Source organism: Copidosoma floridanum, unplaced genomic scaffold (genome assembly GCF_036245765.1).
Source record: "Copidosoma floridanum isolate Cflo_tuat_1 unplaced genomic scaffold, Cflo_Japanese_pri ptg000019l, whole genome shotgun sequence".
Lineage (NCBI taxonomy): Eukaryota > Metazoa > Arthropoda > Insecta > Hymenoptera > Encyrtidae > Copidosoma > Copidosoma floridanum.
The window spans coordinates 12,498,205-12,510,403 of record NW_028321896.1 but is presented as its reverse complement, the minus strand read 5'-3'; the positions used below and the strand labels follow the sequence as shown (position 1 = coordinate 12,510,403).

Genomic DNA, 12,199 nt, shown 5'->3' with positions numbered 1-12,199 from the left:
GTCACGAATCATGAAGTTTCAGAGTATTAGCGGGGGAGTGCATGGCGGGCGGCTGGTTTAGATTTTCGACCACTCTCGGGTCTCAGCTCTTGGTCTATTTCGTCTTCCCGCTGTTTCTCATCCTTCTCACACACGCGTAAAAGCAGACGCAAAAGGCAAGAACAGGAGAGAAGACAAGAGCGCGCGCGCCAGCCATTTTGTTGTAACTTCCACAGCAATGTAGACGTTAAGAGAGAGAAAAGAAAGGCGCAACGGCTAACGCTTTCTCGCTCAGTTGCACGGGTATGCAGTTATGCACTAGGCTTACATATGCATACATAGGTATACTTTCCCGGGTGATGTGGAATAGTACATGTCTACTTTTACTGATGGACTGATGGTACAACCTTACGTGGTGTACCTATATCTATATACCGCGCAGCGTATCACTACCACCTCTGTGTGTAGTTGTACTACCACCGCAACGTTGAGAAAGTAAAGAAATAATTGAAAAAAACAAGTGAAGGTCGCCGAAATCGTCATCATCGTCGTGATCGCAGTACATCAGCGCTATCACCAGGAAAAAGTTGAGGTCGAGCCGACGACGACGCGCAGTGTCTCGGGTAGCGGTCCGCCAAACATACTCGCCCCATCCGGACAACTCTTGCACGCGGCGGCAGCAGCAGCTTCATCATCCACCGCCTCCGCCGCCTCCCTTGCTGTTGCAACTTGCAAACAATTTTATTGGTTAGGTGTGTATATACTTACCATTTCGCGGGTAAAGGCAAAGCTATCCGCAAATTGAACTAGTGAGTGCATTTTTAGTGCTTTCTAATAAAGTGCTACGTACTCGGTAGATACTCCCACAAACGGAGAAGAAAAACGTGAATCAAAACCAGCCTGCATAGCTACTTTTTGGCTACCATACAGAGGAGTTCTTACGGTTTTTTTAATTTAGGCTCTAGGACGAGCAATATCGTCATTATGAGTTGTGCTACTGCTTCAGGGAGTAAGTGAGGAGCAAACACCACGTCGTCGCCGTCATTTTTGTTAAAAGTAAGTGTTGTGTGCACGTCCAGAGGACGATAATGTTGTACCTATGTCGTGTACGCAATCCAACAGGTCAAAAGACCCCGGTTTTTCCTCCGTTATCAGTAAAGTTGTATGAAACATCAATGAATCGTCTACATCGTTGTTTATACCTATCGTTTGGAAGTAAAGATGGAAATAAGTTTGCGGGTGTGAAACGAGAAATGGTGGCGGTGCAGACATGTATGTGGGCTATATGGCCGCCCGAGCACTGTAACTATCCGGGACCACCACCGACGAATCGAGTCTCCGTCTCTCCGCTCCGTTGCTGACGCTCAGCCGTTATTAGCGTAGCGGACGTGTCAGGTCTTGCTTGGGTCTGCCTCGCGACCGTCGACCGCTTGTGATGTTATGCAACCGTCCGATGATTCGCGCTCGACGGGCCCGATCGATCTTCTGCTCTAAATATTCGCCGAGCGGCTTTTTCGAAGCATAACCTACATTTTACATTTTATAACCTTTAATTGCAGATGTCAACAAACTCCTGTCTCTTTCCGAGGAGGGTCGCCAATTTTACGCCGCGGCTTCCACGAGGAGGTCGGACTACCGTTATCGGGTCGCGACATGTTGTGCAACGATTAGATTTTTTTTCTCGGCGATGCGCATAATTTCGTAGGCGTTGGCTCTTGTTTTTTTTTTCTCTGTCTCTCTTAGCTATCTCTCCAATCCATATGATTGTGTTTTGTTAAAGTATTGCCTTTTTTACGGTTTCATAGCATACGTTCATGATTGGGTGTTAAAGATGAAAATGATATGTCCGTAACGAAAGTTGAGAGACCGTAGACTAATTGTAATTAATGTTGATGCAACTTTGTCGAAAATTAACTCTAGCTCAGCTGAATATTCATCAAGCGTTAAAAGTGGCTTGATATATATTTAAATTTGCTTGTTTTGCAGTGGTGTCGGTGATAAAGTAGCAGCACACAATCATCAATCATGTCCATGGAAGTTGGAGGTGATCTGACCCTGCAATGGGTCGAAGAGGTGGGAAATGTCATCCACGAAGAGGTCATATGTGGCCTGGAGGCAGAATTAGATGCTCCAGTGGAAGAAGTAGTAGGAGCCTGTGAAGAAGTCTCAGTGGAAGAAACTGTGGAAACAGTTTCCGAACACGCAGAATCTTTGCCTGTAACAGATGCAGATGCAGAAATTCTCATGGTTCCACAGTCAAATGACATGGAATCCATTTATATTGTGCCACAAGATCAGGGCCACGATTATCTTAACATAGAAGTCACAGAAGAAGTTATTGCTGAAAGCTGGGCGAGATCTGGTCCTGAAGATGGGTAAGTTCTTGATTTATGATTCCGATGTAAAATTAACATTTTGATATTTAATGGATTATTGTTGAATTTTTTTACAGAATGGAAGTGCCAGACGTCAAAGTTCCCCATGATAGTTTGCTGGAGTATGATGATATGGAAATCCCCATACCCTTGTGCGAACAAGATATTAGACCTTATCCATGTGATTTTTGTAATAAAAGATTCAAGAAAAAAGCTTCTCTCATGTCACACATGATGACACACTCGACAGAACGTCCCAAAGATTGTAATTTGTGTGGTGCTTCATTTTCAAAAAGAACTGAACTTGCTAATCACTTGAAAATCCATGCTTATGCACCGTCAGAAAGTATGAACTATAATATCGGAGATCCGTTAGGAGGAAATGAAGACAATTTCTCTAAAAATCGCCGTAAAAAAGCCCCGGCTAACACAACAAGAAAACGCAAAGCTCCTGCAAAACAACCCCTTAACGATGCAAATAAATTAGTTATGAGCAAGTAAGTGATCTGATATAAAACTGATGCAAATATACTTTATATTTTTCTCCTTCGTTGAATTCTTTACAAATTATTTTTTTATTTTTATAGATGGACGGATCAATTGACTACTAATGAGCCACAAGTGCAACGGTGGCCAATCACAGATGTTACTAAACCCTACGTTTGTCAAATTTGTGGTCTTAGTTTCGCTAGAGAAAAAGCTTTAGCCTCTCATGCGCGAGTACATGGAGGTGACAGTCCGTTTGAGTGCACATCTTGTAGTGAAATATTCTGGGATTTAAATATGTTCAATGAACACATGAGGACTAAACACGGCCTTTCTATTGGCCCATCAGAACAAGAAGAAAGTGAAAATAATTTTACGTATACTAATGAAGAGGGAATGGGTGATTATACTTGTGAAACGTGCGGCATTCCTTTCCACAGACTAGAACTTTTGAAACGTCACAGAAAGTAAGTTTCTTTGACTAATACATTCTAAAATCTTGGCATATTGTGTCCATTAAATTGTTATTTAATATATATTTTAGAACGCATATAAAACAAGAAATTGATGCTATAGAAAGTTCTAGTCCACTGCATGTGTGTAATGTATGTGGTGAATGGTTTGAGGAAGCATTAGCCTTACTGGCCCATGCCGAATCACATGCCAGGTGACTCATATCGTACATTTCTTATCAAAAGTCAACTGTTTTTAGCCAAAAACTAACTTATTTTTATTCAATGTAGCAGATCTCCTAGTCGTAGGTGTCTTATGTGTGGTAGTAAGTGTAGAGATGATGCAGACCTTGCAGAACACATTCGGGAAAATCATGCTAGCACCGCCCCACCAAATACATGTTTACAGTGTGGTAAAACATGCAAGGATAAACGGAGTTTATTGAAACATTCGTGGATGCACAATAATGATAAGACATTCAGCTGTACAAAATGTGGAAAGCGTTTCCACAGCAAAGCCAGATTGAGAAGGTATGCAATATTGTTTTTCACATTTTTCATTCGTTTCATTACGCGAAAATTCATCTGGTTCAGGTCATGAACTCCCCATGCTTACTCTATGTGCATGATGTCCGAATATACTTATGCAACTTTCTTTTTCATACAATTCCTGCACTGTCTATTTTATGCCTTTTTTCAAAGTTTTTTCCCCCCGTTATCATTTTCTGTGCTTCTGTCATGCATGTTTTTGCCTTTTCCTTTTATTTCTCTTAACATATTGTTATTTGATTCCTCCCATCAAACAATCGTGAATATTAAAAATAATTTGACCGGGATACTTGACCTCTCGAATGGTGTTACTTCATCGGCTAGTACGCTAATTAATGAGTCAATTATGTCTACTTATACCGTTGAATTATTGTCGTTTTTAATAATTTATGAAAATGACTAAAAATTATCACAAAAGTCCAGGTTATTCATTGAAGTTGTGTATTTTTTGTAGACATATGATGTCCCATCGTAATAAAATGGTGGCATGCGATGAGTGTGGTGAAGAGTTCCCAGACGGCAGAGCATTGGTCAGTCACCGTCACTCTCACAACAAAGACTTGGGTGGCCGTACCTTCCCGTGCCGTGAGTGCGGCAAAACATTTGGCAGTCGCAGTTCGCAGCAGATACACATTCGCATACACACGGGTGAAAGACCGTACGCCTGTCGCTTCTGTTGGAAAGCTTTTGCTGATGGGGGTACCCTGAGAAAGCACGAAAGGATACACACTGGTGAAAAGCCTTACGGCTGCACCATTTGTCCCCGTGCTTTCAATCAAAGAGTAAGTCATTTTGATTACCCTTTCACTTGAACATACGTAATGTTAGTATGTTTAATAACCAATTTTTTTTTTTTTTTTTTTTTTTTTCATAAATTAGGTTGTATTGCGTGAGCACGTAAGGGCTCATCATTCAGGTCCTGATCCAAAATGTCACAACAGCTTGAATCCTTACGTATGTAAAGTATGTAACAAGGCGATGCCTACTTCAGAAGAACTTGTAGCCCATATAGTCGCTCATTGCGATGAAAATACGGCTTTGCGTCGTCAACCTCAATCGGGACCCCGCAAGTACAAACGCCGACGTAAATTGAAACAGGATGTGGATACATTCGGGTCTCGCATGAACGAGTCTTATGATTTACTTGACGGACCTTCAGATTCCGATGAAAACTCTAAACGTAAGGTTGCTAAGAAAACCAAGCAGCGAGCCAATGTTGCGGAAGGCTATGAAAATATTTTAAAGAGCTTTGAAAGTTCCATGCAAAACATCGACTCGATTGTTAATAATTCCAAGACGTTTCCTACGAAAACGAAAACTCCGAAAAGGAGGACTAAAAAAGATGACAAGAAAAATGCTGCGGGTGCGAGTAGCGCCAGTGATACGCCGTCGTCCAGTCAAACTGGCAGACCAAAGATGATCCATACGCAAAAAACGCGAGTTCCCGTGGCATTGGGCATGGAAGGCGCAAAACGCGGTCAGAAGACAAAAACTATGGTGACAAGAACACCCAAGGTCATGCCTAATGAACAACACCAGCCTCCTCAAATAGTGCACAAGCCAAATCTTTTGCCACCTGTCGCCAGTGAGAGAAACCGGCCTCGCACGAAAAATGTCAGCTATCACATAGACGGTAGGCAGTCATTCGCTCCAGCTGTTTTTCCTACGAGTAAACTCAATGAAGACGAGGCACTAGGCATTCCATCCCTATCTACTGAACCACCGCCAATGGAGATGATCAATGTAAAAATTGAGCCAGGCTTGCACAAGTTTAATATCAATCAGAACCACATCACCAATAACAATGGAAATATTGTTAATTTTGAGCCAAAGCACAAACCTAATAAAGCTGCTCCGAAGCGTCGTGCACCTACCAAAAGATCGACAAAAGCACGAAAACAGACGGCCGCAGCAAGGAAAGCGAAAGGAAAACAGCAAACAGCAATGCTTGCACTTCCAAATAATAATACCGCGCTGTTCACAACAGAGCAGCAGCAGCAACAGCAACAACAACAAATGCAACAACAAATTCAGCAACAGCAGCAACAAATTCAACAACAGCAGCAACAAATTCAACAACAGCAGCAACAAATGCAGCAGCAGCAACAACAACAACAACAACAACAACAACAACTACAACAACAGTCCAGTGTACAGTCGGAGTTTGTGCAGCCTACTCAACTCTTTGAGTCTGTCACTGATGGTAATAATCTTGAAGTTGCTTATGAGGCAAACGTCATTACCGAGCAAGAAGAGATGATGCATGAGTCCATACTCCCGGATCTTGAAAAGGTCAATAACGTTGAAGATATTCGGCCGAATAACAACAGTGTCAAACTTAATGTAAAGGTCGAGTCGACGCATGATAGTATGCTTGACATGCACAATCTCATGGGCTCGGTTGAGGAGACAGTGCCCGAGACTATAATTCCCGACACTGTCGAGTATACCTGCGAGATGTGTGCTCTCGTTTTTGAGACTCGTAACGAGTTACTGTTACACGTACCCGTACATATTTGATTGCACTCTGTGGCTCCTTTCATGAGGCGTCTCTTGAGATTTGTTCTATTAAAAAGGAAATACGTACGTACACACCTGAGTATCAATTTTTCACTCATCCTCGAATAATGTGTGACAACTTGGTTTTTGAACTGTAGGCACGGGTATCGTTTATTTTAGATTTAATTGGTTAATACTTTCTGTTATTTGGTTTTAATTGATTGACAAAAAACTTTTTTTTCCTCTACCTAGTCAGTTTTTGCTGATTTAGGAAATATGTACGTATTTTTTTCTCCCAATATGTAATATACATAAAGTTTGTAGATTAATATCAAAAGTAATTATTTATTATAACAAATGCCTATTTCCTTGAATATTAAATTGTAAAATATAAAGTTGATTGCCCTTACGTAATGCTTATTGTTTGATCGGCTTTTCATGCAACATTCGATCTCTTGTCTTTTTTTAGATTTTAATCATGTATTCAAACAAGTACACAATGTATTTAATTACCTAATGATATTTAATTTATTATCGTTTTAATTAGAAGTTGGCTGTATTCAAATAACAAAATCTTAATTTTTTTTTAAAACTTTTTTCCCTAATTGTTACATTTCTGTGTTTTCTTGGAATATCTTTGTTTAACTTGTTACAAAAATGAGAAACGAATAATAGTAATTTTTGCATCCTTGATGGTGCTTAGTAAATAGAAAATCGAATTATCTTAAAAACATGAGTCTCGTTGCTGTTGTATTTGCAAATTTTGCCGCCTAAAATTTTATTATAGATTACGTATAACATATATTTATAATAGCTAGGTAAATACTGGAGTATGTTTTAATTTTATTGAATTATATACTAAATAAATCAACTTATGTATGGATAGAGTTACTATACAGACCATAAATTAGGTATGTTAGTTGTACTCATGAGTACAAAACATTCAATTGAAGTAAAATAAACAATTCCCTCACACTGTACACATTACGCCAATTAACATACCTGGCAGTCACGCTTGTGGATAATCGAATATTACTTTCAAGCTTAATTTTTATAGGGTTTTGTAAAAATTTTGAAAATTTAAGTATATTTTATCTTAGAAGTTACATATTGGTACACGTCATGATTGTTTTCATTAAGATATCTTGTAATTCTCATTAAATAAAACAACGTAACTATTCAAATTGAATTGAATGTTTTAACTGTTTAAAAAATTACATATTTTGATAAAGTTTTGTACAAATTTTATAAATTTGTAAGCCCTCGATAATACCGAAATTTTGATTAAATTTCATTTGATTTAGGGAAAAGAATCTGCAAAAAATATCATGGCTAATGACATTTCTATAAACATTAGTTGTATAGCTAACCATATACTGTAACATACTGTGTAGTCTTAAAAGTTTATATTAAAAAGACACATTGAATACTTTTCAGATATGTTGGAGATATTCAATATATCAATGTAAATTTACTTATTTTCAATAATAGTAATAATATTATAATAATAATAACAGTTAAAAATAAAAAATAATAATGATAACAATATTGAGGAAATATTTGTAAATAGTAGAAAAAAATCTTTGTTTTAAATATATAAATTTCTATATTCTTATTGGAACAATCTATTAGGAAAAACTACAGAACCAAATAACATCTTTTTAATGTGTAATGTAGAAATAGATGTTCATACAGCATGGATTAGATATTTAAAGAAAGTATGTCATCATGTTACACAAAGAATCGAAATATTATTCTCTGTATTTTCGCTGGGTGCAACATTTTATTCACAGAATCCCTTTTGACAAAATTCAATGTAATAAAGAAATTATATTTTCAAATTACAAGTATTTTTCGTAAATCTTTTTTCTACTACTGTTACTAAACAGCTATGTACAGTTTTGATAAAAACTTTTTGAACACTCAAATAATAATATTGTGTTCATAATTACCTGTAATTAGTTGATAAATAAAACTTTTAGAAAGCTAAGGATAATTTTATTTTATTCACTAATTTATATATGTATCACGAGATGTTGATTTTTTTTGGCTGAAAGTAATATTTCGTTAAATAAATATGGTATCGATAAATTTTTAATAAATAACGCAATAAAATATAAAATGATCATTTATGTTCACAAATTGTATCATTAACTATTCGTTAAATTGTAATGTTAGCACAATTTTAAAAAAGTTAGTAGTTGAACTGGACTTATCGTGTTATATCGGAATAGTTTGAATACAATCAGCTCTTTGATTCCAAAAAAATTTAACGAACAATCAAAAAAACTAATTTTATATTAGTAACTCAAAGAATACATGCGACTCTACTGAAAGATATGTTGAAAATTATAAATATATTTTTAAAAAACCACCAAAGATACAGAGAATAAAGGATTTTTAATCCAAGCTCATGTAATGTACATTAGTGTGTTGAAAGTGTGACGAAACATGAATGTATGTATACATGAATTTTCTCATTTAACTAAAAATTAATCTTGATTCTGGAACAAAGCAAGTATTTTAGAGTTATGTCGGTGTAAACAAAAACGATTGCAATGGGTTAATTAAACTTACAAATCATTCAGTAATTGACGAAAAATGCTTCAGCAAATTCATGAATGTTTAATTGATAGTGGTCACTGTTTTTAAGTCCATAGATGTCAAATACAATGAAACGTTTAATTTCAAGAGTATGTTGTGTAAATTCAGAGAAAAACAAAAAATGTGTAGTAGATTGAAAAAGAGCAAATGTAAGTTGCTCCAAAGAATCTTTTATCACGCGTACCAGCTCAGTTGTAGTTTACATGCCATATGGTGTATAATAATTACTCTACATGTAGAGGCCGAGGATACGAATGAATATAATGTACCTAATCATTGTATATATTTGAGGAATCAAGGCACGATGAAGTATCTCAGTGTTTACCATAATTGTATTTTTCTTTAAACAAATGATTACCAGATACTTACACATAATAATTAAAAACGAAAAAAATCTTATTATTTCATTAATGCCGATAAAAAGCAAGATTTATAAACAAATCGTTCACGTATTTCTTCAAATGTGTATTAATGCGAGAAAAATTAGGAATAACATTTATAACTGTGCAATAATGAAATGCATGTTACACTGTACATAAATAAAATTGACAGTTGAAGAATAAAAATGATTGTATTCTTCTAGTACAGAAGCAAAAAGTATACGATTAACATACGTGTACGTATTATTAATTAATTCGAATAAAGATTTTTTTTTTTTTTTTTTTTTACCAAATAACAAAAAAAAAAAAAAAAGGCAGAAGAAGAAGAAAAATTCTTTTTAACTCTTCCGCGCGGTGTAACAACTACGTGCGGACTACGGTATAAAATCACAGACGGAATAGATGTTCCTCTCGAAGCCCATGCAAACGACGCTAAACAAAATGAACAGAGCACCAACGGCGCAAGAAACAGTCGGGATTTCCTTGAAGAAGTATATCTGAATGGCGTAGGTCAGTACGATGTCGAAGGAGCGCGCGACCGATACCTTGCCGGCGCTCTCGATCGCCAAGGCCGTCACCATCAGTATCTGGCCCAAGAGACCGGCCACCGCGGTCGCCATGATCATACCCCAGGCGGACCAACGTCCAAGGGCCGACAGCTCACTGCCTATGTGATTGGCGTCCACCGGGACGAGCGAGAAGAAGAGCGCGGCCGCCACTATGGACCAGACCGACGAGTTGAAGATCATCACGGAGTAATGTATTTTGGAGCATTTGCGCAGGACCACGATGTTCACTGCGGAAAAGAGGGTCGTCAGAAAGGCGCACACGTAGCCAACAGCATCGTACTGGGGAGGACTCTTGCTCATCTGGAATGAATGTACTAGATGTTCATATCGCACACGACGATCGGTGTACATATAAAAATAATCAACGATATAATGTTGTATATACGTGATGATGCTACCTCGAACAAGAAAGGAGGTCGGGCGACCAAAACAACCCCGGTGGTGAGCAAGCAAATGACCATGATTCGCAGCACTCCGCAGGGCTCGCTCAAAAACACGAACGACAGTACAATGACGATCGCCGGTGAGCTGAAGACTATCGTCGTCGCGTCTCCGATGGGTAGCTTTCTGAAGCTGTAGTAGAGCAACGATAGCATCATACCGGCGAGGAAGCCCTTGAATTTTGTGTGTTTACACATTGCATGTTTTATTAAACGACATGTGTGTACAACTTATTGATAATGAGGCTCGCTCGTCTACTCCTATTGGCAATAATGATGGGTTTACCTGCAATTGGATCAGTAGTTTGTAATCTTTCGGCCCGACGAGGTTCAACGAATTCTTGAGCGCGACGAGGATCATGACGGCGATTTGCACGGCCCCGCGGATGGACAGGAGTATCATGGGATCGACGTCTCGGATGTCCTTGACGAGCGTCGCGCTCACGGAGAAGCACACGCTCGAGAGGAAGGCGAACAGTATCCCCAGCCATCTGGTGCCCTCGCTGTAGGTCTCGAAGTTGTTGCTGAATCGCTCGGAGGCGTCGAGGCCCGCGTAGGGGAGACCGGGGCTGTATGGGCCACGAATGGTTTAACATAACTTGGAAATGAAAAACATAATCGTAAATAATTAACTGAAATACTAAATCGATTCTTTAACATCCCAGGAACAAAGTTCACCCACTTAAAAAATTATTAACTAAGTGATTTATTCACAAAAAAACATAAAAGGTTAGTATCTCAAAAAACCCATACCGCCTCAGGGCTGGGGTGGTATGGGTCTTACGACGGGGCTCAATGGGCCTGTGTATTTTAAATGAAGAATCTACCAATTTATGTGCATTTATTTACACAAGGTAATTTTTTATGAAGTAAAATTTTTTTTTGTTTAATCTATTGAAAACGTTAAGACTTATTTAATTACTACAATTGGATGTATTTTTTGAAAAATTTTATTATTCCAAATTAGTTCCAAAATAATTATAAAAATTTAAAAACAATCTGTATTTTAAGCATCGTACTGCACATGAAATTTTTTACTTTGATCACAGATAAATTTAATCTTAAATAACGAGTTATAATAAACTCTGGAAATATTGTCAGAGCAAATAAAGCAATATGTATCACAACTAATTTGAAAATATTGACAAAAACTGAGATTATTGAATAACATTTGTCGATGGATTTGACGAAATTTTGTTTGTATAACCTCGAAAAAAATTTTAGTGCAAAACATTACAATGCAAAACATTAATATAAAAATTGCATACTTGGTTTGTATATAAATTGATCTTTGTCCTGCTGCCTTTTGAAATTAACTTAAAATAAACTTAAATCTAAATTAAAACTAACGAGCTAAACTGCCTTGACTACATGTCACAGTTGTCATTTACCGTCTGCTTGGCTTTCGATGCTGACCCATACAGCCCCGCGAGACTGACCCATACCGCCTCATAAGCCACTTTTATTTAAATTGGTTACTAACAGTTAGTAGTGGCAAAAAATAATGTGTTAAAGGCATCAAATTTAAGTACACGAGTTCATCTATCGATATCAGTAGTTATAAGTCCCAAAATAATAACTTTTACTACTTTTTTCGCTTAATAAATTTGGTTAAAAATTTTTTTTTTCGGAATGAAAATTTCAATCGTCAATAATAATTTTTTCATTTGATTACCTATGTGATTTTTATTGTCATTCATTATTATTTATTCAAATGTATTACAAAAAAAAAAAATTGAAACTTTAGGTCACCTAGTTCCGTAAATATAGCCAAGACCCATATTCCCCAGAGACCCATACGGCCCCGGTCTCCCCTACACGCTGCCGTACGAGTTTGTCAACTCGGTGTTCAACGGCATGTCGCGA

At 37.5% G+C, this 12,199-nt stretch overlaps 2 protein-coding genes across 5 annotated transcripts; one reads left to right on the top strand and one right to left on the bottom strand.

Moving 5' to 3' along the window:
- Nucleotides 1–225: 225 nt before the first annotated feature.
- Nucleotides 226–9,445, top strand: LOC106642266 (uncharacterized). 4 transcript variants are annotated; one of them, XM_089592629.1, is made up of 9 exons: nt 226–731; nt 938–1,035; nt 1,966–2,354; nt 2,432–2,851; nt 2,942–3,307; nt 3,385–3,507; nt 3,584–3,823; nt 4,296–4,623; nt 4,721–9,445. In XM_089592629.1, the coding sequence occupies exons 3-9, from the start codon at nt 2,005–2,007 to the stop codon at nt 6,359–6,361; spliced, it is 3,468 nt and encodes a 1,155-aa protein (XP_089448755.1). In that variant the 5' UTR covers nt 226–731; nt 938–1,035; nt 1,966–2,004; the 3' UTR covers nt 6,362–9,445. The 4 variants fall into 4 exon arrangements, with proteins under 4 accessions (XP_089448755.1, XP_089448754.1, XP_089448757.1 ...); XM_089592628.1 differs by having other exon boundaries at nt 837–1,035; XM_089592631.1 differs by having other exon boundaries at nt 226–1,035; nt 3,587–3,823.
- A 243-nt stretch (nt 9,446–9,688) lies between these two features.
- Nucleotides 9,689–12,192, bottom strand: LOC106644901 (solute carrier family 35 member G1). Its single transcript, XM_089592568.1, has 4 exons — nt 12,152–12,192; nt 10,620–10,902; nt 10,292–10,507; nt 9,689–10,193 (listed from the first exon to the last, which is right to left on the bottom strand). Exons 1-4 carry the CDS (start codon nt 12,190–12,192, stop codon nt 9,699–9,701), a joined length of 1,035 nt encoding a protein of 344 aa, XP_089448694.1. The 3' UTR covers nt 9,689–9,698.
- Between the last annotated feature and the right edge of the window lie 7 nt (nt 12,193–12,199).